Here is a 26,492-nt window from a genome sequence, read left to right as displayed (position 1 = left end):
TCCTCTCACTATCTAAGAGAGAAACCAGCCCATTTATCATAAGAACTGAAAACATCAGCTATGTAGTAAATTAAAAATTAGAGTTTCATACTTCAATATTATGTATCTTTTGTAAAAAGAAAAAGAGGGGGGGCACACACAGGACATGGTTGAATGCAACAATGATAAAGTGACTTAAATTTGGTTGACTAACTGTAACCTACAAAAACCATTCTATCTATTACAAATCCTTTTCAGTAAAAGGTAAGAAAATTCCATCAACATTTTTTTAAACATTCTGAGCTATTCACAACAAATGAATCCTTACCCTTACCAGATGTTTAAGCATTTGTGTAATGCAGGGGTTTCGTAACTTGGAGAGCGTCATCAAAGGCAGTGCTAACACAATGTTCCTCCCTTTGACTTGAATGCCCTCTTCTTCCCTGTTAGGGTGATTATTGTTTCACAGTGTCCCAGGCATAAAAGGACTTTGAAGGGTCACTTTGCAACCCAACTAGCAGCATTGGCATTACCAAGGAGCGGCTGGTTAGAAATGCAGAATCTTGGGGTCCACCCCAGGCTTACTGACTCAGATTCTGCATTTTGACAGGATCCCCAGGTGACTCATATGCACATTGAAGATGAAACTATGCCACTCTAAGTCATCCCCCTGCCTATGAGCAAAACTGTGCACAATGCATAGACTGGTCTCATTCAGTCAGTTTCAGGTCCTTTATAGTTTGTCCTGTTTGAGTCATTGAGAGGAAAGGGGAAATATACTCATTTAAGGAAGTCTTGCATAGCCTAACAAAGTTAGCAACTTCTTCAGTATGTTCAACTACCTATTCTTAGAAGCACTGCAGATTAGGTCAAAGGAAAGAGAAGCAGAAAATGGAGTGGGTTCAAATACCAAACTCTAATAAAGTAAGGGTAGTACAGAAGCTGAATCTATGAGGGATGGGAAGAGCAATTTCACCAAATTACCAGTTCCAAAATTGTCTCTGCACTGTGGGTGATTTATAGTCCTGGAAGCTTAAAGCCTTGAGCTTCTTGCTGTATTTCATTTCAGATTAGTAATTTTTATCTAGTACTTCCCTGCAGCTTAAAATGAAGGCCCTGGAACTATGAAAATGAATTTATGTGGTGGATTGCATGCTCATTCTGTAGCTATCCTATAGGTTTTAGATTTGTAACAAGTTTGGAATCTGGACAATAGAAAACTCTCTGTGGGTTAATGGCAGCCAACTTCTAAGCCAAAACTGAAGGACATAGGATAGTTTTGTATGTGTTTCAGGGTCCTCAAACTTAGCTGCACATTAAAGTCACCTAGATAACATTTTTTTACACAGCTTTCTTGAGATATAATTGACATATAATAAGCTGCACATATTTAAAGTGTATAGTAGGAAAGGGACTTCCCTGGTGGTCCAGTGGTTAAGACTCCATGCTTCCACTGCAGGGGGCGCAGGTTGAATCCCTGGGCTGGGAACTAGGATCCCGCATGGTGCCGTCAAAAAAATAATAATAATAATAAAATAAAGTATATGGTAGGATGAATTTTGATATATGTTATATGGCTGTGAAACTATCACTGTGATCAAGCTAATTTCCCCTAAAGTTTCCTTGTGCCCCTTGGTAGTCCCTGCCCCCATTCTGAAATGGCTTATCTGCTTTCTGCCACTATAGATTAGTTTTCATTTTCTAGAATTTTACATAAATGGAACCATACTCTTTGCTCAGCATAATTTTTCTGAGACTCATCCACGTTGTTGCCTGTATTAATAGTTTGCCCTTTTTATTGCTGAGTAATATTCCATTGTATGAATATACCACAGTTTATCTAACTGTTCCCCAGTGAAGGACATTTGGGTTGTTTCCAGTTTTAAGCAATTATGAATAACACTGCTAAAAAGCTTCATGAACAAGTATGAGCATATAAGTTTTCATTTCTCTAGGTAAACACCTAGAAGTGGGTATGGTTAAGTGTACATTTAACTTTAAAGGAAACTGCCAAACTGTTTCCCAAAGTGGTTCTACCATTTTGCTTGCTCACCAGAAATGTATAAGAGTTCCAGTCGCTTCACATCCTCTCCAGAAATAGGTATTATCAGTATTTTTTATTTTAGCGATTCTGATAGATGTATAATAATATCTCCATTGTAGTATTAATTTACATTTCCCTAATGACTGCTGATGTTGCGAATCTTTTCATGTGTATATTTGCCATCCTTATATCTTCTTTGGTGGGAGTCTTTCAAGTCTTTTGCTTATTTTTTAAATTGGGTTTTGTTTTCTTAATTGTTGAGTTTTGAGTTCATTATATATTCTGTATACAAGTCCTTTGTCAGATATATGATTGACAAATACTTTTTCCCAATCTTTTTATTCTCTTAACAACGTTTTTCAAAGGGCAGAAGTTCTTAATTTTGATAAAGTCTCATTTATTAATTTTTTTATGGATCCTACTTTCTGTGGTATAACTGACCGAAGGTCACAAAGATTTTCTTATGTTTTCTTCCAGAAGTTTTATAATTTTAAGTTTTATATTTAGGTCTATAATCCATTTTGAGTTAATTTTTATGTATGAGGCAAGGTTTGGAATGATGTTTACTTTTTTGCATGTGGATATGCAATAGTTCCAGCACCATTTATTGAAATGACTGGCCTTTCTCTACTGAATTGCCCTTGCACCTTTGTGCAAAAGCCAGTTGGCCATATATTTGTGGGTATATTCTAAATTCTCCATCTGTTCCATTGATCTATCTTTATACTAATGTCACATTGTCTTGATTACTATAGCTTTACTGTTAGTCTTGAAATCCAACTCTATTCTTTTTCTAGGAAAGATAAGCACTTTAGAATGAACTTAAGTTTTACAGTGTTTGTCAATTTCTGGGTTTTAAAAGTCTAGTAGTGTGGTTTTGATTGGGATTGCATTGATTTTATAGATCTATTTGGGGAAGACTGACATCTTAACAATTTTGAATCTCCCGATCCGTGAACACAGTATATCTCTCCATATATGTAGGTCTCTCTCAGCAATGTTTTTTCAGTATACACGTCTTAGACTCCTTTTGTGAGGTTTAATTTTAAGTAGTTGATATTCTTATGCACTTGTAAATGCTGATGTTTATATAAGTTCAGTTTCCAGTTATTTGTTGAAATTATTTAGAAATACACTTGATTTTTGATATTGATCTTGTATCCTGCAGCCTCGCTAAACTCAGTTATTAGTTTTGTAGCTTTTTGGTAGATTCCATAGAATTTTCTATATGGATAATTATGTTGTCTGAGAATAAAGACAGCTTTACTTCTTGTCCAGTCTGACTTCCTCTTATATTTTTTTCTTGCCTTATTGTGCTGGCTAGAAGCAATACATTGCTGAATAAAAATAGTGAAAATGGGCAACCTTGCTTTGTACTTGGTCTTAGAGGAAAGGCAGTCAGTCTTTCCCATTAAGTATGATGTTAGCTTTAAGTTTTTCATAGATGCCTTTTCTCAAGTTGAGAAGTTCCCTACTTTGCTGAGAGTTGCTTTTTTAAAAATCAGAAATGGATTTTGAAATCTGTCAAATTATTTTTCTGCATCTACTGAGATATTCATATGGCTTTTCTTTTAAGTCTGTTAATATGGTGAATTACATTGATTGATTTTCAAATATCAAACTAACCTCGCATTCTTGAGGTAAACCGACTTGCTCATTATTTATTAGCTTTTATAAATATTGTTAGATTCTATTTGCTAAAATTTGCTTAAGAATTTTTGCATCTATACTCATGAGAGATATTGATCTCTAGTTTTCTTTTCTTGTAATATTTTTGTCTAGTTCTTGTATCAGAGTAATGCTGGTCTCATGGAATGAGTTGGGATATAGTCCATCCTTTTCAATTTACTTGAAGTGTTCGTGTGTAGAATTGGTACTATTTCTTCCTTAAATATTTGATAGAATTCACCATCTTGGACTGAAATTTTCTTTGTGGGAAGATTTTTAACTGCTAATTCAATTTATTTAATAGATGTAGAGCTATACAGGTTATCTATTTTTCTTCTTAAATGGTAAATTGCATCAAAGAATCTTTCCATCTCCTCTAATTTGGTCATATTTATTGGCACAAAGTTGTTCTTGATATTCCCTTATAATACTTTTAATATCTATGGAATTTGTAGTGATATCACCTCTCTCAATCCTGATATTAGTAATTTGTGTCTTCTCTCTCTTCTTTTCCTGATCAGTCTGGCTAGAGGTTTATCAATTTTATTGACCTTCTCAAAGAACCAGCTTTTGATTTCATTGATTTTTCTCCATTGTTTTTCTGTTTTCTATTTCACTAATTTCTTCTCTAATCTTTATAATTTACACTTTTCTGCTTAGTTTAGGTTTAATTTGCTGTTTTTTCTGGTTGCTTAAGGTGGTATCTAAAGCCATTGGTTTGAGACCTTTCTTCTATACTGTAAGTGTTTAGTGGTATAAATTTCCCTATAAATATATTTTGGCTGAATTTCACAAATTTTGATATGTTTTGTTTTCATTTAGTTCCAAATATGTCCTAAATGCCCTTTTGATTTTTGATTTCTTCTTGGACCTGTAGGTTATTTGGAAGTATGCAAATTTGTTCCCAAATAATTGGCTATTTCCCAGATATCTTTCTGTTACTAATATCTAGCTTAATTCCACTGTGATCAAATTACACACTCTTCTGATTTGGATACTTTTTAATTTCTTAAGGCTTATTTTATAGCTAGAATATGGTCTATTTTGGAAAATTTTCTGTGTGCTCTTGAAAAGAATATATACTCTGACATTGTTAAGTGGAATGTCAATTAAGTCTAATCAGTTGATAGCATTGCTCAAGTCTTCTATATCCTTACTGATTTTTCTATCTTACTTGTTCCGTCAATTATTGAGAGAAGGGTTTTGAAATCTCCATCTATAATTATAGGTTTGTTTCTTTCTCTTCTACAATTCTAAATATCCCACTGCCAAGGCCACACACGATACCAATTAATTCAGAATCTCTGGGAGCGTGACCCAGGCATCAGTATTGTTTTTAACTCCCCGAGTGATTCCAATGTGTAGTCAAGTTTGAGAACCACTGCCTTATGCAGTCCACATTGTGGATTCAACAGATTCTCAAATGCATTATCTTATTTAATCTTCATACCTGCCTTTGAGGTAGACGTTATTCGTTCCTATTTTACAGAAAATGAAATTGAGTCATAGACAGTTGTCCAACATCACACAGTTGATCAGAGAGCCTAGCTGGGATTTAAACCCAGGTTACCTAACTCAAAGTTTTTTACTTTGAGGTACTTATATTTTGTTCTGTGAGATGGGTTTATTGACTCGAATTCTGTCTGTATTTCCATCCTGTTCCCCTAACACACTCTTTTGGGTTGTGGGCAGGAGTCGTGTCTAACCCTAAACTTATAATTTTCACTGGACCTACCACAGTGTCTGTACCCTGGAGATGATTTTAAGGCTTTTTGTTTTCTCTTGAAAGATCTAAGTATCTGGGTTCATCTGACCACATAGTAGTCATCAATCTGCCTTTTTCATGGTCCATCCACAATCTAAGGTTTAAATCAAGCTGTAATTAACACTGGCACTTAACACAGGCTCTTCTCCAAAAACCTTCTCAGGCTGCAGACTGTCAGCCTGCTTCACTCCATTAATACACGACATTGGCAGCCTGGGACCAGAATTTGTCCTGAGCTACCCATGCAAGTTTGGGGCAAGATTATAAGGGAAGAGCAGCTTGGGGTGGATGCATCTCTGGTGGGTAAAGGGTGTTTTGTTTGAGTGCTTCCAAGTGCTGGTACTTGGTGCTATGATTAATTAAGTTGGCCAAGGGTTAATATTTAAAAATCAGGAATGATTTGAACCATTCCTCCAGGTGAGTTGCTCAGCTGCCTTCAGGGAAGGCACCCAAAATGGACCATTAATGTTAGAGAAAGGCTAATATAGGACGCCTCTTTGGCTCTCTCTTGTTGTTCACAGGTATCATCAGACTCAATATAGACTAATGAATGGATGTGAGTTTGTTCCTTTTTGTAAATATTCAACTGTGCAAATCCTTTCCCCCACTGCCTCTTGGACCTATTTCCTGTAACTGTTATCTTTAGATTCTCCCACCTGACTCCTACTATTGTCAATAAGTCACATTCTGAGCTCAAGATTTGATAGTTGCTGATGTGGCTTCCTTTAGATTTTGAATATTTTTTCACTTACTGCCCAAGGTTAAAACAACCACAAGTTAAGGAGCTTGACTATTCTTCTTTTCTTAAAAGAATTATTTATCACTAAAATAAGTCTACAACAACACTAAAGGTATTTAAAAAGAAAAACATCACTCATTTTTTCCACCATGTAACACAACCACTTTCCCTTCTCCCAAATTTCCTTTCAGTCTTCAGTCAGATATAGAAATTACATTATTATAATATAATTACGTAATTTTAATGTTCATATAATTTTTGTGTTCCACTTTTTTAGCATCACTTAGTAAACACCTATCACTTTCCTTGTATAGTCTTCCTAATCATCATTTTTTGTGGCTACATGGTTTTCCACAGATATATCATAATTTGTTTAACTGTTCCTCTGCTATGTTTCCAATTTTCACTATTACAAGTGATTCTCCCATAAGTATCTATATACATATAAAGATTTCCTCCCCCCTTCTTCTTTTGAATTATTTCCTTTGTAGAAGTTTCCAGGAGTGCTATTACCATATTGAAGGATTTGAATGATCTTCAGGGATTATGAGCTCTTAAAAAGGCAGTACCACAGAGTTCATAGCCCATGTCATCTCTTGATTTGTTGAATTAATTATGATATGGAAGAGCCAAGTTACTTCCTAAAGCACCATTCATTGTCCAATCTTATCCCACAGAGCAGCTTGAGCAATACAAATAAAGGCATCTCCATTACCTTATTCTTTATTCCACTGAAACCCACTAAAAAAAAAAATAAAAAATTCCTCACACATTTTAAGTGATGAGATGAGCTTTTGGAATAAGTTTTAAGAAACTCCAGAACAAAATCATGGGCAAATCAATGATGCACCTCCTGAGATAAATCCTGTCTTAGCAATGAAATGAGGACACACTATGTGCATGGCAGGGGAACGGTAGGAAGAAGTTGCAGGTCAGTTATGACTGGAACGTCGGTGTCACAGTTGTCCCCTGCAAACTGGTTTCTGGGAGCTGGGTCAAGGCAACCTGAGTTGAAAGCCAAACACAGACAGCAGCTGTTGAGGATGTAAAGTCTCTGGCTGGGGTGGATAGGGAGCTGGGTGTGGTCACCCATAGGCCAATTTCCACCCCACCCTACAAGCCCAGTGACGGGCGGGGTGGGGGGGGGTGTTGAGAAGAGGGAACTTCCTGTGTTGCATTCCGGTGCTCCTTTCTGGGCTTAGTGGGAATCTGCGAGAATGCTGGAGACTGGTTGCCAGGCCTGACTGCCCTACACGCACTCCCTCAACCATGTTCCCCTGCAAAACACCGAGGCTTCTGAGAATGCCACGTCCTTGGAGCCAGGATGCACGACTGACCTGGACGGCTGCACTGTCCTGGCCATAGCCCTGGATATAAAGTACAAGTAAATCCCACTACCGTCCTCGAGGGACTGAGGGAAACTGCAGGGAGCACTTGGATCTTTCCTGCCCTGCACAAGTAAGCGCTAAGCCACCAGATCGACACCAGCCCCTTCCGCGATTTCCCAGAACGTTTGACAAGAGCCCGCAGGCTGCATCATTGAGCAAGGAATCTTCATTATTCATTTCAACATCACTCTTCTTGGAAACCCTGACTGCTCCACTCTCCAGAAATAATCCATCAAACTTTTCCCTTTGTTGAAGTCACACTGCAAAAACTCCCATAATCAAATTCCCCACGTTCGGATCCCTGCTGACGTTATGTAATAACAGAGTCCAGAGAGAAAAGAGTGGGTCAGACTATTTTTTTTTTCTTTCTCTCTCTGTCTTTTAACTTTGTATCATGAAACGTTTCAAACACACACAAAGTGAGGCAGAATGGAATAGTGAACCCCCATGTTCCTACCACCCAGTTTGAACAATCTCTACAGGTGCCAATCTTGTTGCAACTAGCACCCTACTTCCATCTCCTTCCCCCACAAATATGCACATTTTTTAACTGGAATTTTTAAAAGCAAACTCCAGACACAATGTCATTTTACTCATAAATACTTCAGCATGCATCTCTATCTAAAAAGGACTTTCTTTTTTTGACATAACCTCTATAGGCACTAGTATTTAGCAACTACTGGTATTTGTATGGCATTGATATTTAGTGCAAGGTATGACAAAAAGCCCCTTTACACAATTTAGTTAATGAAATCTCAGCTTAGTAGAGAAGCACCTTGGAAATTCACAACCTCCCTGGGAGAAAGAAATGCTCTGGCCTTGAGAACATTGCTATTTGCATTTTACTCATGAAGAAAACTGCTCAGCCAACTCATGGTAAGCTGTGGAGAGGCTGCAGTCCAAGAGACGGCACAGCTTGGAACAAGAGGCGTGCCAGAGCCTGACTTGCTCCATCCCCGCTGGATATTCAGAGTATTAAAAGGACAAAGCTTCCTCATCTGAAAACTTCCTTTAAAAAAAAGACAAAAACAAAAAACCTTCCTCACACCCATAAATTACATTTTCGAGATAGAAACACGCAGGCTCCTTAAAAAAGTAGTGCCTTAAAAAAGCAAACAAACAAACAAAAAAAACCCCACCATTCATAAAAAGGGTTTTAAAAAATCCAATTTATGTTTCTACTTATCAAGTGTGTGTGCGTAGGGAGCACCAGAGGATTGTTGCTTCAAGCCTAAGCAATCTCAGTGTAAGTATTTCTGTTTGCTGTGTGTTCTTCCTTTGCAATCTGTTCACCTAATCTATGTAGCTGCACTCAGGAGATACAGGCAGAGGAGCAGCACTGGGTTGACTCACCCTAGGAAAGGCTCGACTGCACAAGCATAGCCTTGGGGTGTGTCTCTGCCTCAAGGACAGGCTGATAAACCCACTCTCAGTCACACAGGCTTTGGGCCTTCTAACTCCAGCCTCCTAGACTCACAACCCCAGGTGAGCTGCGAGAGACTGTCGCAGAGAGACAGTCGCAGCGTACTGCTGATTTTCCCTGATGATTGCCCTTACTTTATGCAAGATTGCTCAGTTTGGATGGATGCCCTCCCTCCTCAGGTCCAGTCCACCGTGGCTGGAGATTGGGGTGTGTTACACAAAGGAGCTGCCACCCACCATTGTGGGTGAGGACTCTGCATGAGGAGGGAGACAGGTATTGTAAACCCGTCAGCACTGTACATAGTGCCCACTGAAAACTGAGCTACTTTCATAGGCTTCAATAGATGTCCCTCCACCTGGCCCACTCTTCCAATGTCTGTGTGACTTGCCCCTTTGCCACCTTCACTTCTTTCAAGTCTCTGCACAAGTACCCCATTATCAGGGGGGCCTTCCTCCCACACCCCACATCAACTGCCGCTCTCCAGCCCTTTCTTCTGCCTTGTCTGTCTCTAGACCACTTACCACAACCTGATACATGGTTATCATTTGTTGTCTGTTTTGGTCGTTGTAATATCCCTTGAACCTAGATCAGTGCCTAGAACGTCCAGCAAGTGTTCACCACATTTGTACAGAATGAATGACCTCCTTAAGAGCAAGACTGAGACAGCAGAAGCAAGAAGAACTACAATCCTACAGCCTGTGGAACAAAAACCACATTCACAGAAAGATAGATAAGATGAAAAGGCAGAGGGCTATGTACCAGATGAAGGAACAAGATTAAACCCCAGAAAAACAACTAAATGAAATGGAGATAGGCAATCTTCCAGAAAAATAATTCAGAATAATGATAGTGAAGATGATCCAGGACCTCGGAATAAGAATGGAGGCAAAGATCAAGAAGATGCAAGAAATGTTTAACAGAGATCTAGAAAAATTAAAGAACAAACAAACAGAGATGAACAATACAATAACTGAAATGAAAAATACACCAGAACGAATCAATAGCAGAATAACTGAGGAACGGATAAGTGACCTGGAAGACAGAATGGTGGAATTCACTGCTGTGGAACAGAATAAAGAAAAAAGAATGAAAAGAAATGAAGACAGCCTAAGAGACCTCCGGGACAACATTAAATGCAACAACATTTGCATTATAGGGGTCCCAGAAGGAGAAGAGAGAAAGGACCCGAGAAAATATTTGAGGAGATTATACTCGAAAACTTCCCTAACATGGAAAAGGAAATAGCCACCCAAGTCCAGGAAACGCAGAGTCCCATACAGGATAAACCCAAGGAGAAACACGCCGAGACACATAGTAATCAAACTGGAAAAATTAAAGACAAAGAAAAATTATTGAAAGCAGCAAGGGAAAAACGACAAATAACATACAAGGGAACTCCCCTAAGGTTAAGAGCTGACTTCTCAGCAGAAACTCTACAAGCCAGAAGGGAGTGGCATGATATACTTAAAGTGATGAAAGGGAAGAACCTACAACCAAGATTACTCTACCTGGCAAGGATCTCATTCAGATTCGATGGAGAAATCAAAAGCTTTACAGACAAGCAAAAGCTAAGAGAATTCAGCACCACCAAACCAACTCTACAACAAATGCTAAAGGAACTTCTCTAAGTGGGAAGCACAAGAGAAGAAAAGGACCTACAAAAACAAACCCAAAACAATTAAGAAAATGGTCATAAGAACATACATATCGATAATTACCTTAAACGTGAATGGATTAAATGCTCCAAACAAAAGACACAGGCTTGCTGAATGGATACAAAAACAAGACCCATCTATATGCTGTCTACAAGAGACCCACTTCAGACCTAGGGACACATACAGACTGAAAGTGAGGGGATGGAAAAAGATATTCCATGCAAATGGAAATCAAAAGAAAGCTGGAGTAGCAATACTCATATCAGATAAAATAGACTTTAAAATAAAGAATGTTACAAGAGACAAGGAAGGACACTATGTAATGATCAAGGGATCAATCCAATAAGAAGATATAATAATTATAAATATATATGCACCCAACATAGGAACACCTCAATACATAAGGCAACTGCTAAGAGCTCTAAAAGAGGAAATCCACAGTGACACAATAATAGTGGGGGACTTTAACACCTCACTTACACCAATGGACAGATCATACAAACAGAAAATTAATAAGGAAACACAAGCTTTAAATGACACAATAGACCAGATAGATTTAATTGATATTTATAGGACATTCCATCCAAAAACAGCAGATTACACTTTCTTCTCAAGTGTGCATGGAACATTCTCCAGGATAGATCACATCTTGAGTCACAAATCAAGCCTCAGTAAATTTAAGAAAATTGAAATCATACCAAGCATCCTTTCTGACCACAACGCTATGAGATTAGAAATCAATTAAGGGAAAAAAAACTGTAAAAAACACAAACACATGGAGGCTAAACAATACGTTACTAAATAACCAAGAGATCACTAAAGAAATCAAAGAGGAAATCAAAGAAGAAATCAAAAAATACCTAGAGACAAATGACAATGAAAACACAATGATCCAAAACCTATGGGATGCAGCAAAAGCAGTTCTAAGAGGGAAGTTTATAGCTATACAAGCCTACCTCAAGAAACAAGAAAAATCTCAAATAAACAATCTAACCTTACACCTAAAGGAACTAGAGAAAGAAGAACAAGCAAAACCCAAAGTTAGCAGAAGGAAAGAAATCATAAAAATCAGAGCAGAAATAAATGAAATAGAAACAAAGAAGACAATAGCAAAGATCAATAAAACTAAAAGCTGGTTCTTTGAGAAGATTAACAAAATTGATAAACCATTAGCCAGACTCATCAAGAAAAAGAGGGAGAGGACTCAAATCAATAAAATTAGAAATGAAAAAGGAGAAGTTACAACAGACACTGCAGAAATACAAAGCATCCTAAGAGACTACTACAAGCAACTCTATGCCAATAAAGTGGACAACCTGGAAGAAATGGACAAATTCTTAGAAAGGTATAACCTTCCAAGACTGAACCAGGAAGAAATAGAAAATATGAACAGACCAATCACAAGTAATGAAATTGAAACTGTGATTAAAAATCTTCCAACAAACAAAAGTCCAGGACCAGACGGTTTCGCAGGTGAATTCTATCAAACATTTAGAGAAGAGCTAACACCCATCCTTCTCAAACTCTTCCAAAAAATTGCAGAGGAAGGAAAACTCCCAAGCTCATCCTATGAGGCCACCATCACCCTGATACCAAAACCACAGAAAGATACTACAAAAAAAGAAAATTACAGACCAATATCACTGATGAATATAGACGCAAAAATCCTCAACAAAATACTAGCAAACAGAATCCAACAACACATTAAAAGGATCATACACCACGATCAAGTGGGATTTATCCCAGAGATGCAAGGATTCTTCAATATATGCAAATCAATCAATGTGATACACCATATTAACAAAATGAAGAAGAAAAACCATATGATCATCTCAATAGATGCAGAAAAAGCTTTTGACAAAATTCAACACCCATTTATGATAAAAACTCTCCAGAAAGTGGGCATAGAGGGAACCTACCTCAACATAATAAAGGCCATATATGACAAACCCACAGCAAACATCATTCTCAATGGTGAAAAACTGAAAGCATTTCCTCTAAGATCAAGAACAAGGCAAGGATGTCCACTCTCACCACTATTATTCAACATAGTTTTGGAAGTCCTAGCCACAGCAATCAGAGAAGAAAAAGAAGTAAAAGGAATACAAATTGGAAAAGAAGAAGTAAAACTGTCACTGTTTGCAGATGACATGATACCATGCATAGAGAATCCTAAAGATGCCATCAGAAAACTACTAGAGCTAATCAATGAATTTGGTAAAGTTGCAGGATACAAAATTAATGCACAGAAATCTCTTGCATTCTTATACACTAATGATGAAAAATCTGAAAGAGAAATTAAGGAGACACTCCCATTTGCCATTGCAACAAAAAGAATAAAATTCCTCGGAATAAACCTACCTAGGGAGACAAAAGACCTGTAATGCAGAAAACTATAAGACACTGATGAAAGAAATTAAAGATGATACCAACAGATGGAGAGATATACCATGTTCTTGGATTGGAAGAATCAATATTGTGAAAATGACTATACTACCCAAAGCAATCTACAGATTCAATGCAATCCCTATCAAATTACCAATGGCATTTTTTATGGAACTAGAACAAAAAAATCTTAAAATTTTTATGGAGACACAAAAGACCCTGAATAGCCAAAGCAGTCCTGAGGGAAAAAAACGGAGCTGGAGGAATCAGACTCCCCGACTTCAGACTATACTACAAAGCTACAGTAATCAAGACAATATGGTACTGGCACTAAAACAGAAATACAGATCAATGGAACAGGATAGAAAGCCCAGAGATAAACCCACGCATCTATGGTCAACTAATCTATGACAAAGGAGGCAAGGATATACAATGGAGAAAAGACAGTCTCTTCAATAAGTGGTGCTGGGAAAACTGGACAGCTACATATAAAAGAATGAAATTAGAACGCTCCCTAACACCATATACAAAAATAAACTCAAAATGGATTTGAGACCTAAATGTAAGACAGGGCACTATAGAACTCTTAGAGGAAAACATAGGAAGAACACACTTTGACATAAACCACCGCAAGATATTTTTTGATCCACCTCCTAGAGTAATGGAAACAAAAACAAAAATAAACAAATGGTACCTAATGAAACTTAAAAGCTTTTGCACATCAAAGGAAACCATAACAAGACAAAAAGACAACCCTCAGAATGGGAGAAAAGATTTGCAAAGGAATCATCAGACAAAGGATTAATCTCCAAAATATAACAAACAGCTCATGAAGCTCAATATTAAAAAAACAAACAACCCAATCCAAAAATGGGCAGAAGACCTAAATAGACATTTCTCCATAGAAGACATACAGATGGCCAAGAAGCACATGAAAAGCTGCTCAACATCACTAATTATTAGAGAAATGCAAATCAAAACTACAATGAGGTATCATCTCACACCAGTTAGAATGGGCATCATCAGAAAATCTAGAAACAACAAATGCTGGAGAGGGTGTGGAGAAAAGGGAACCCTCTCGCACTGTTGGTTGGAATGTAAATTGATACAGCCACTATGGAGAACAGTATGGAGGTTCCTTAAGGAACTAAAAATAGTATTACCATATGACCCAGCAATCCCACTACTGGGCATATACCCAGAGAAAACCGTAATTCAAAAAGACACATGCACCCCAATGTTCATTGCAGCACTATTTACAATAGCCAGGTCATGGAAGCAACCTAAATGCCCATTGACAGACGAATGGATAAAGAAGATGTGGTACATATATACAATGGAATATTACTCAGCCATAAAAAGGAACGAAATTGGGTCATTTGTTGAGATGTGGATGGGTCTAGAGACTGTCATACAGAGTGAAGTAAGTCAGGAAGAGAAAAAGAAGTATCGTATATTAACGCATATATGTGGAACCTAGAAAATGGTACAGATGAACCGGTTTGCAGGGCAGAAATTGAGACACAGATATAGAGAACAAACGTATGGACACCAAGGGGGGAAGCGGTGGGGGGTGGGGGTGGGGGTGTGATGAACTGGGAGATTGGGATTGACCTGTATACACTGATGTGTGTAAAATGGATGACTAATAAGAAAATAAATAAATAAACATTAAAAAAAACTAAAAAAAATTTTAAAGTGGAAAAAAAAAAAAGAGCAAGACCTTGTCCTCTTCTCCTACCACACCCGACTGATAAGAGCAGGCCGACTGAAAACAGATGCTCCTTGCTGAGCAGGGGCTGTGTAAGAAATCCGTGGGGAGATACAGATGAGCTTTCCAGAGCCAACACTCACCGCAAAAACCTAGCTGTTCTATTAGGAATGTCAATTTCTTAAATCTGTATCTACTGTGACTACCTTTGAGCTTGGGACCACCAGCTCATCCTTTGTTCTTACCCTTCAGGGTCTACATGAAGCTTCCCAGTGTCCTGACTAACAAACTTTCAGGCATGTATGCTTTAATAATAATACATCCCTCTCAGAGCTACACCACTGAAATGTGTTCCTTCAACAACAGAAAAATTTATTGCTTTCTTCCCCCACAGAAAAACCACAAAAATATTTTCTTCTTGACTTCAGCAGTGAGTTCCAAGTTTCATTAGAGAACTGGCCAGATGCTTCCTCCTAGCTTGTACGGGAAGAAGTTAAGATAAAGGGCATTTGAAACTCTACCTCTGCACACCTGCCTCATACCTTATTCCCTCGTGACAGGTCTTCTTCCTGTTTTCCCGGGGTTGGGGATGTAGAGCTGTGTATGACCTGCTTCCTCCGGCAGCTGGGGCTCTGGAGCCCCCCTGCCCCCTTTCCTTCTGGTTTTAATAATAGATGGCTCTTATTGAATTGTGCACCTGCCATAAACCAGACACTGCACTTTACAAATTGTTTCAAATTCTTCTTAACCCCCAAACTGGAAAAGGGCTGTAACCTGAGTGTCTGCTGCCTAGACAGCCCCTCTATCCATAAGAGCAGACTCTATCTTTCTGTCTCTGTCACTAAGAATCACTTTCCTCCAGTATATTTGCAGAAAGAGATGGGTCTCTCATCTCCAAAGCCACTCCAGGCTGCTGCCTATTCCTCTGCTTTCACCTGCCCTTAAACTCCACACTCAGCCAGGGTCTCTGCTCGCTGGAGTGTGGGTCTTGGCCTATGTTCTGGGGCTGCCATCTTCCCTGGACGTGACACCGATGGTGCCTCGGGGATGCGGTAGGCAGAACAATGGCCCCCAAGAATGTCCACATTCTGGAATCTGTGAATATGTTACCTTACATGGCAAAAGGACTTGCAGATGTGATTAAGTTAAGGACCTTGAGTTGGGGAGATTGTCCTGGAATATCTGGGTGAACACGATGTAATCACAAGGGTCCTTATAAGAGAAAGAGAGTAAGAGTCAGAGAGGGAGATGTGACAATGGAAGCAGAGGTCAGAGGGATGTGAGGAAAAGGCCAAGGAATGCAGGCTGTGTTTAGAAGCTGAAAAGGGCAAGAAAACAGATTCTCGCCTGGTGCCTTCAGAAGGAATGCAGCCCTGCAGATGCCTTGATTTTAGGTCTTCTAACCTGCAGCCCAGTAAGATAATAAATTTGTGGCATTTGTGGCAGTTTGTTATACCAGCCATAGGAAACTAATACAAGGGACAATGCAGGGAAGCCACTTTGGCCTTTGTTGTCTTGTCACTTAATTCCACACCTCTCACGTGTGTGTGTAAGCCACTTCATTGAAAATTTGGGGATATGTAGAAGGGAAAAAAATCTGAATATTAAATATGATCGTTCCCAGAGGCCAAGGGAAGAAGGAAAAAAACCTTAGCAGGGTGTCTTCATAGGCATGGCCCATTTGCTATCCTTAATGACCAGCCCCAAGGCCCAACCTCTGTTTCTTCTTTTCCTCTGTGAGCCTACTTTTCTCCATGGCAAAATGCATTCATTCAACAAATGTTTACTAAGTACCAACGATGCCCCAGGCACTGTTCTAGGTGCTGGGATTAAAGCACACAAAAGACAAAGAATACAAGCTATCACTGTGTTTACATTTTAATGCAACCCCCCTACCCAGCCCATGATATCCCCACTCAACAAGATCCACCCCACCCTTACCCCCCACCACAAATAGGATCATCTGTTAGGTAAAGATAATCCACAGCCATGCATTTCTCAAAGTCTGAGTTACTCAGTTAGAAATAATGCCACGTAGTTAGATGATGTCCAGAACAATCCAAGGGAGGCTTCATTTCTCCAGTTCTTGTTCTCTTCAGGGTCCCTCTGCCAGCACGTAGTCAAGATACCCCTCCTCATTCTTCCTGCGGTCTTCTGATTGCCTGTGAGTAACACTCAGATATCTCTCTCTCTCTCTCTCTCTCTCTCTCTCACACACACACACACACACACCCCAAAGACAAACCATTAGTCTCAGTCCAAATCCATATTAAGGAAGGGAGGGGAGAATCTTCCTACACATATTCCAATCTTCCAACATATTCTCCCCAACTAAGTCTAAATGGGGACATGCCTTACTTTTGTTATGCAAAGCAGCTCCAATTCCCCTTTTCTCAGCTCCCCCCTGTAGACTATGCCCAGGGCCTACCCGTGCACTAGAAATGCTGCCCATCACGGTGCCTTTCTAAACAGAAAGACCTCTACTCCTTACATCATCCCCTGTTACCCAGAAACTCGGTAGATGTGCCTTTTTGATACATTGAGCCACATCGCATTCCTACCTATGACTTCCTCCACTAACAGATTCCATTAAGATGTGAATCTGCACCCTCTGTCCCCCATCCATAGCAAGCCCTCAAGAGTTGAGACTTTCCTTCTAGTTATAGAAAGGAACCCCCAAGGGAAAATACCTTCTTTTCATAACTGATACACAATCCTCTCTTCCTCCTCCCCTCCTATGGTCTTTTCCTAACGAAGGATGCACAGGCACCATCAAGCAAATACTTTTGATTAAAGCAAATGTTAGCTCTCTGGGCACTGAGGAATTTCAGAAGGAAGAAACGTTATTGGTAAAATCCAATTAAGCTTACTACCATTAGCTATGTAATGCTGGTTGCAGAGTAATTACTGTAATAGAAATAATAATGCATTGATTATGTATTTACTGGGTGCCAGGGACTTTACTGAATGTTTTTTTTGCCTTAGCTCATTTAGTCCTCATCAATGAGTTTAGGGTGATTTTTATCCACATTTTACAGCTGAGGAATTTGAGACTGTGAGGGGTTAAGAAAATTGCTCCAAGATCACATTGGGAGTTGGTGGCCAAGCTGGCGTTCAAGCAGGTTCACCTAACAGTCACTGCTGTGCTGTGCTTTAGTGACTGGAATCCTACCCAGGGTAGTACCTTCTGTCTCCATTTGCATTTTTAAGTGAAAATAATAAAGGAGGAAAGGAAGGAAAGGACAGGTTTCATGAGCAAATTTGAGCACCCTGAGAATTATAGATAGGTGAAAAGAAACCTGAAGCCAGGAACAAGAAATACTTTTTAAATTACAGCTAATTGAGCAATGGTTAAGTTTGGAAATTTGTGGTTTAGAGTCAAGAGTGGTGTAAGGACCGGTGGCAACATTTATTTTGAAAGTGTCAAGAACTGCCACCTCCATTTAGATGCTTTTAATAAATGAGAGTCTAAAATACTCTAAAGAGAATCCCAGCAGAGACTACAAGCCAAGAATCCTTGGCTTACAAAGTAATGGGGGCTGCTTCTTCCCAAGTTACCATGCACAGAAGCAAAACTTGGCAGAATCGGAGACAAAGGATTTTGATCTTGTTCCTACCATTGCAAAACAAACCACTGGGTTACCTCTACTGCCACTCCTTAGTACCAAGACCCTGCTAGGCACTGTTTGGAAGAGAATCCCATTTAGCTCTCTGCCCAGGGAAATCAGCCCCTCTGGAGGCAGCCCCCCAAAGACCTAAGTGCAGAATATCCTCTACCCCTATTCATTTTCTGCAGACTTCTGTTTCTTGAGGAAATCTTCCACATGTAATCGAGCCGCTACTCTGACACCATTTTCATTGAGTAACTCATGGTGATGTCACACCAGCTAGGCACTAGGGGAAGCCCTGCTTTTATGGATTGGCTCTTAATTTAGGAATTTTTATTTTCTGACTTCCCTCCCTTTTTTGCTGGACTCCACTGCATTTGAGCAAGATGCCTGAGTGATGAAGTGTTGCCTGCTTTTGAGAAAAGGAATTCCTGCTCGTTGAGAGGCAAATGGTTGAGTGAAGGCAAGATGTGAGTCCTGTAATAGTACATCTTAATTGGAGAGCTGGCAAGAGAGGAAGGATGTGTAGGCCTGGTGTGGGCTCCGTTGCTCCTAATGGGGTTCGTGGAACTGAGCTGAGAAGATGGGCGGGGGACAGTGGGACTCACAACCACCCCCTGCTGCCACTGTCCTGTGTAGCTGGGGAGCCAACAGCCTCCCCCCTGGCACCTGGGCAACCACATCTAACCCACATCCCACCTTCCTCCCTCGCCTCTCTGCTGCTCTGTGCAGCGAGCCGGCAGAGGCAAGCTTGGCAAACCTCGCCTGTAAAAGCCTAATCCAAACAGCATGTCCGCTGAGCTCAGCGGGGTGACTCATGTGCAGTGATGTGTGAGGCCAACAAGTGGAGATTAGGATCTGGCCCGCCCGCCAGCCTACCCTGCACTTCCTTTGATCAACTCTGATGGTTTTTAATTCTGCAGAAGCAGCTTCCTGCCAGCGGCAAGTACCTCTTGGTAGAGCCATGTCGATGCTGCCCTACTTGTCGAGGCCGGCGTGTGCTGACGGCACAGGGACTGACACTCTGGGCTCAGAGCCCACATGGAGCCAGGAGGGGAGGCTCTTTCGCTGAGGTGCCCATGGTGATATCGGAAGCTTGCTCCTCAGCTAACACCAGGAAGGCCACGCGTGTGAGCAGCCCGGCTTCTGAACCTGATCCTGGCGTGGGTTAGACTCACCAGATAATAAAGAAAAATGGGACTCTCTCTAGGGGACTCTTTTTTTTTTTTTTTTTGGTAAGCTGGGGCATCTCTAAGGACAGTGTTTGGCACAAAATGAAACACTCTCTGGGCTTTTCAGAAGTGCTTTTTCACATCTGTTTTGCTCTAAATGGAACGCATTCGAAGTATATTACTTTCTTGAACACTTTTTTTCCCCTGCTCGAGTGGAATGTGTTTGCCTCTGGATTCTTCCAAATCCCCTCGATGACCAATGCCGGGCAGAGCCCCTGAAACCAGGTCTCATTCTCTCTCTTTCCCCTCTCGACCTTTATCTTGCTCTCTCCTTTCTCTCGCTTTTCTCAGGAAGTGGAGGAGTGATTCTCAACCTCGGCTGTAAGTTAGGGAGACCCTGGGTAGGGGTGGGGGAGGTTAGGGCTTTAAAAAGTCCCCAATGCCAGGCTCCATCCCAGAATAATTCACTCAGAGTCTCTGAGGGTAGGACTAGACATCAACAGTGTTTAAAGCTCCCCATTGCGCAGGCAAAATTGACACTCATTGGAATTTAGGGTCACATAGCATAAGCTGTTGGCCCTAGGAATGCTTCCTGTTTCTGTCCGTCCTCCCCACCACCGTTCAATCTGAGAGACTTCTGGAGACTGGTGTATACTTTAACCAGGTTAATGTAAGATGATACCTAGATGGGGTAACTAGCCTACCTATTAGGAATAATCTGTTCATCTGATTAAAAGTATTTACCATGGCGCTGAGACTTATCCCACAGAGATGGAACACCAGGAACTGAAATACAGAATAGACGGATCCTGCAGGGAAGAAGTAGGGGGTGGCTCAGCACACACCACAGTGACCAGCCCAAGGGAATTTCTGGGAGACGGGTTTGTAGGTGGTGGTGATGGGCTGTGGGTAGGGCTTCCAGATAAAATAAAGACCACTAGTAAAATTTGAATTTTTTGATAAACAACGAGTAGTGCAATATTGGGGACATACTTAACACTAAAAAATTATTCATTGTTTATTTGAAATTCAAATTTAATTGGGTGTTCTATATTTTTTTTGCTAAATCTGGAAATCCTAGTTGTGGATGGCAGACCAGAGAGGAGAATCTCGGGTATTTGAGGGAGGGGTAGGTCTCACCTGGGTGGCTACTGTCCTCCAGGGGGCGTTGGGGGAAATGTGTAGGAATTTGGGGCTGTCCCAGTGACTGGGGATTGCTATGAGCATCTAGTGGGTGTGAACCAGGATGCTAAAGATACTGCAGTATGTAGAACAGTTCCAATGAAGAATTATCCCATCTAAAATGCCAATATAGTGGCTAGACCAGTCCCACCCTTTACTGAGGACTCACCCGATCGCCTTCACATAGTTTCTCCTAGAAAGCAATGCACTGGCTGCTCAGAGAAGTTCAGAAACTGTCCCCAGGAAAGAGCCAATCAGACAAATTCCCAGGTACTTGCCCCAATGCTTCCTGTAATTCAACCAAACCATACAGCTGGTCCAATGAAATGAACCCCTGAAACTAACTCCAAGCCTTCAAAGCTTACAATAAGTACTGCCTCCTTCGAGAAGCCTTCCTTGACTGTCCCCAGTCTTCACTGATCTGTCTCCTCAGTCCCTAAAACCCTTATTCTCATTTAATACTTGAACATATTCTTCTAATAGTTGCATGTGTCTAGCCTGTGAGTCTCTCCAAGGGGACATCAGGGAAGTGAGATCAAGTTCTAGGTGACCTTGGTCACATTACTGATTTGGTGGTTAGTTTTGCCGTTTGTTACACTTGGCCTGTTCTTTAAAAACTGTGATGTAGCTGAAATTAAATGTACAAATAGGTGAGGCAGTTCAAGTAAAGATGAAAGGGGAGATGAGAGACCACACAGAAGGGGAAGACCAGGAGCTAGAGATAGATAATTTTGTAAATGGGTATTAAATTTAAGTCCAGGCTCCCTGACAGTCAAAGCAAAATGGGAAACACAATTGGTTATGTCAGTCTTATTGTCTGAAGAAAAGGAAGCAATATTAGCTCATGAGGAAACAATCTTTTTCCTCATGATAAATTCTAAATGAAATTTATCACATAGATCCTAAAAGACAGGACACTGAGAAACATAATGGAAAATGTCTTTAACTGAGTTTTCAGAAGATACCAAAAATGTGGGTGGTTTGTTTGTTTGATTGTTTTTCTATTTCTTATGTTTACTTTGTAAGAAATTTGGGACTCTAGTATTGAACTTTGGCTCAGTGAAGGCATTTTTATAAAGAGTTGAGCTAATATATGCTATTTTTTTTTCTAATGATCTGATTAATAAGGGGGAACTCAGAAGTTTTCAGCAGCCCAGAGCTTTTATGAAGGCTTCATCCGTGGCTCCCCCAGGAACTCTAACAGCCTTAAGAAAAAGGTGGGGATGCTGTAAGAATCTAGGTTTGTGGTGCGAGGTAGAGGAAGCATGGCTGGGAAAAGCTACATTCCACTTCCCACCCAACCTTCCTCTCCCCAGGCTAGAAGCAGATGGTTGGAATTACCCACCCTACCCAGAAGGCACTTCCCAGCCACATCCCCAGGAAAGCGATAAAGGAAAACAGTGTGTCACCAAGGGCCCACCCCAGGGGCCTGAGAGTGGCTTGAGGGACTGCCTGACCCCGTATATCATCCTTCAATAAGCGCTACACTTTGGGGTTAGTTTGCCTCTCTTCTAAAGGCAGGGAACAAATAATCAGATGACTCAAAAAAGAGTTTCCTTTTTTGGTTTTATTTGGGGCTTTTTTGTTTTGTTTTGTTTTTAAACCAACTTGCTAAATGCGTGGTGGGCTAAAATAAACAAACGGAAAATAAGCCACAGATTAACCGCCCCCCCACCCCAGGCTGGGCAACATCAGTAAGAGGAAACTGTGGCCTGGGGCTTTGAGGGGTTGCTGATGAGCACACGTATCCCCTCTCCCTAGCCACCCAGCCCCATCTCGGATGCCAGCCCTGTGCTTGGCGGCTAGCAGTGACAAAACCAAGATGAATCACCATATGTCAGGATCCATAAATTCTCAAAAGTCTAAGCAGCCGGTCTGGGATGAGAGATCAAGGCCAAAAGTAAATATCTTTGACACATGCTTTTGTTTTCAGATGGCGGCAGCTTGGATTTCCTTCCTGTTGCTGAGAAAAGGCTGGCTGGAGTAGGCGGAGCCGATCCAGGTGCACGTGGAGAGGCTGCTAGAGCCGGAGGGACCGCTCTTCTCACTCCCAGGGCGCCTCTCCACCGCTCCCTCTCCCCTTCTCACTGAGGCTGGAGGGAGCGGGCAGCCAGGGAGAAGTCTCTCCCTTCTTCTCTTAGGGAAATTCAATCTGGTTGTGCTGGCCTTGCTTGCCTAGGGGGCTTGCTTCTAGGTCAGTGGATACTGGCCTTAGTGCTGGAATGTGTACACTGAACTCATTTCTAATCCTCTGGCAGGCCAGTGTTGACTCAGGCTCTCCCTTTCACATGGGATTAGAGGAAGGGAGGGAGCTTAGGATCATTTTTGGCTACTCAGCATCTGAACTCCCTTCTCATGTTTGGGACATTTATCACTTCATGAATCTCAGTGCCCTAAGAAAGAGCTTTCTAGTCTTCTAGAAGTCTCTCCAAGAGACTAGTCTCCTTTGCAGCTAGGACATGGACACCAAGACTTGGCCAATCAGGTGCACTTGCTCCAGATAATATCAGAAGTCACTGGCACCAACAAACAGGGACATTGGAGAATCCTTTCTGGGGGAGGCTGCAGGGCGACAAAAATATCCAGGCTCCCAGTGCCCATGGTGGTATCTAGTGTCCAGGGCTGAAGATGGTGGCGGTGCAAGCGGAGGTGCAGCCCTAGGCAGTGGCTGCAGGGATACCCTCATCTCACCTTTTCTAGGCTGTGACTGTACCTGTGGCCTTGGATAGGATCTTAAGTTCCCAGTTCTTGTGTGTTCTGAGCCTGTTTTCCAAGCTTCTCAGTGATTATGAGTTACTCCATAGCTTTTCAACAAATTCCTTTTCTGCTTAAATCAGTCAGTTTCTGTTGCTTGCAACTGAGAACCCTGACTCTGTCCAGCTACAACTGGTTTCAGTCAATCATCTGCAGATGCTCTTTTTTTTTTTTCTTCACTGCCTGCATTCTTCAGGCCTCTGTCCTCCTGGCAATTCCACAAGTAATCCAGAAAAGGAGGAATGAGCATGCAGAGAATTTGACCACAGCTGGGAAGTGAGCCAAGAGAACTCTGAAGTACTTGAATATTAGATCCTTTACTTTGTTAGGTGGGGTAGATGCGGGATTAATGAGACAGAAGGCTGTGGGATGTTCATCTTATTTTTTTTCATCTCTAACTTAGTTATACAGTGATTCCCTGTGGCACTTACAGATCTCATGAGGGCATGGATCAAGTCGCCTTGTTTTCCCTAGTATGCAGGTCATACAGGATACTCAGTAAATAGGAGTAAAAAGTGACAATGGAAGTTTGAGAAAGAGAAATCAGGAAAAAGAAGCTACGTATATCCTTCATGTCTCTTTAAAAAAAGAACTGTCTCAACTATGTGGGAGCTGAAGATTCAGGCTGGTGAGTAGAGCCGACACTGCAGACATTTGGTGGTGCTGACTGAAGAGCAAGAACCTGTAGCTTTAGCCATCAGACTGTCAAAGATGGAGACAACACACTCCTAGGCAGGCGGAGCCTAACTTGGATCTAGCCCAGGCAGAATGCTGGTCCATTCCTTCTTGGAAGGGGACCCCAAGAGTTCCTGCACGTTCAACTGAGATGGCTCTCCAAAAAAGCATTTTGAATCAATTTCAAATGTGTTGACAGTACTTGGTTGAAACCCCAGAAGGAGGTTGAGGGTGGGTGGAGCTAGAAAACCTAGGGCAGGTTTCCCCATCAGCTACCTTAACCGTAAAAGAACCTCAGTGCATCTATGGTAGCCTGGTTTTGAGTAACACTCATATTCGGATTTGAGTCCACAAGGATGCATTTGTTACAAACTGACTCTCGTTCTAATTCTTGTTTGTGGGATTAACCAAGGAAACATTTACCTTAAGCAGGTCTCTTAACTAACTTGTCTAAGTTTTCACTTCCCAATTTTAAATTCTCTAGTTATAGAGCGTTTGGGCTATCTTGCTCACTGATTTCCTAGCTAAATTTTGATGTTTCTGTTAATTTTCTTAAGGACAAGAATCATGTGTTCTTTTTCAAATGCCCTTCCATCCAAGTTCAAAGCTGGACACCGCAGGCACAGACAGCCCACAGTGTGGCCACGTTCCAGAAGAGCCTAGGCCAGACTCCTCTAAGAACTTTCTCGAGCCAGGACCTAGGGCTAGCAGTGGGAAAGTTAGAAGGGGGAGAACGTTGTAACTGGGATCTGTAATCAGTTACAGAACCTTCTAAACTGCTGGTAGTGCTCAGGGTTGCTGCCAGAGCTGTATTTCCAAGGCATCTACTTCTAGCCTATGATTATCTTTAAATTCACATCGAACAGTAGAAAATGGTTAAAGCTCACACTTCCAATACTATCTGGGGCTAGTGCAGGAGAGAACTGTGAAACATCATACACATGCATATATATTTTAAACCTGTGCTGTTTTTAACAACTTGGTTTTAACATGTGGAATCTGTAAGGACTGTTTTTGCTCCATGAAGGTGCTGTGCCTCTTTCCGCCCTGGGCTTAGAATGATAAGCAGATTTGAAGGTCATGAGTGAAGCCGACAGGATGGTCCTCTTATTTCCTCTGCTTCCTCTCCGGGGAGAGGTGGGAGGACTCCGGAGAAAAAAAGAGGTGGGAAGGAAAACAAGTCAATCCCAGCATGGGGAGCAGAGAGGAGAGAGAATGGTGACAGACAGTGGGAGCTGCCAGCAAACATCTGATGCCCTGCATTGCCCGGGAGGAGAGGAGACAAGTCTTCCCAAATCCAGGCGCCCCAACATGATTGCAAAAGCCACACCCGTCGGCCCACAGACAGCCAACACTGCTGCAGAACCAGTGAGACACCTTGGGAAGCTGCCCGAGTTTCTGGACACATCCCTGTAAAAGCTGCCTTTAGCCCTGGTGGATGCCGGAACCCCCCCAGCACGGGGTGACCCAGAGCTGCCTTTTGTTCAAGGCAAAGTTAATTTCAGAAACGTTCTCGATGTTGTTCTCGGGCTAATAGCCAATTCTTTCTCCCACCGGCGGCCGCAGGGCTGACTGAGCACGCGCGCAGATGCGCTCTGCGAGCTTTGATGTCTACAGAGGTAGGTAGGGCAGGTCCTGGTGGAAAACTGTGAAGTCAGCAGAGTTATCGCTGGCACGCCTCCCTTCCCCCTTGCTTCCCCTTTCTCCACCCATTTCCCCCCTCTCAGCTTCCAGCTTCTCATTTCCCAGGGGACCCTGCAATAGCAGAAAAGCTGCCGTACTGAGATATGAGGGGGCCAGCTCAGGGCTCCAGCTATCAAAGTATGCTTCCCCCCGTCCCCCCCCACCCGCAAGTCTAAAACAAAGGAATGCGTTCCATACACTTCCAAAGACGAGCGTGCACGCAGAAACCTCGTCCTTTGTGCTCTCCCTTAAGCCCCAAGAGTTTGGGGCCTGGAGTTTGAATCTGTCTTCTGGCCTCCTGGGGTTTTAAAAAAGATTCAAAAGTGCCTGAAACCAATACAGCTGCTTGGTTTATGGCTCACATTGAAACCACAAATTATAAAATGATAAATCGCTGCTCAAAGCTCTTCCAGGAAAGGCTATGTTGTCAAGATTAAGTTACAACCTCATGGACCTATGAGTGAGTCGAGCTGCTGACTAACTCACACTTCTTTTCCTGCCGAAGATGTTTCTTCTTCGTGAATTTTCGGTTTCTGAATATTTTAAACAAAGAAAATGACTGAAGGCAGGAAAAACATCGGGGACTTCTTAACCCATGGAGCTTTTTACAGGCTTTATTATGTAACGGCTGCTTTCGTTTTGTGAGACCCAAAGGAAGTTT

At 41.4% G+C, this 26,492-nt stretch overlaps 1 protein-coding gene across 1 annotated transcript in view; it reads left to right on the top strand.

The window, feature by feature from the left end:
* The window catches only part of LOC132376755 (uncharacterized), a 34,733-nt gene extending 15,184 nt beyond the window's left edge, over positions 1-19,549 (top strand). Inside the window, exon 3 of the mRNA XM_059942606.1 lies at positions 19,289-19,549. Within this exon, the coding sequence (XP_059798589.1) occupies positions 19,289-19,537 (249 nt within the window). The 3' untranslated portion in view covers positions 19,538-19,549. The remainder of the gene's footprint in view (positions 1-19,288) is intronic.
* Positions 19,550-26,492: the final 6,943 nt, after the last annotated feature.

Source organism: Balaenoptera ricei, chromosome 13 (assembly GCF_028023285.1).
Source record: "Balaenoptera ricei isolate mBalRic1 chromosome 13, mBalRic1.hap2, whole genome shotgun sequence".
Taxonomy (NCBI): Eukaryota; Metazoa; Chordata; class Mammalia; order Artiodactyla; family Balaenopteridae; genus Balaenoptera; species Balaenoptera ricei.
Note: the sequence above shows the minus strand (reverse complement) of the source record. Positions and strands in the feature narration are given on the sequence as shown.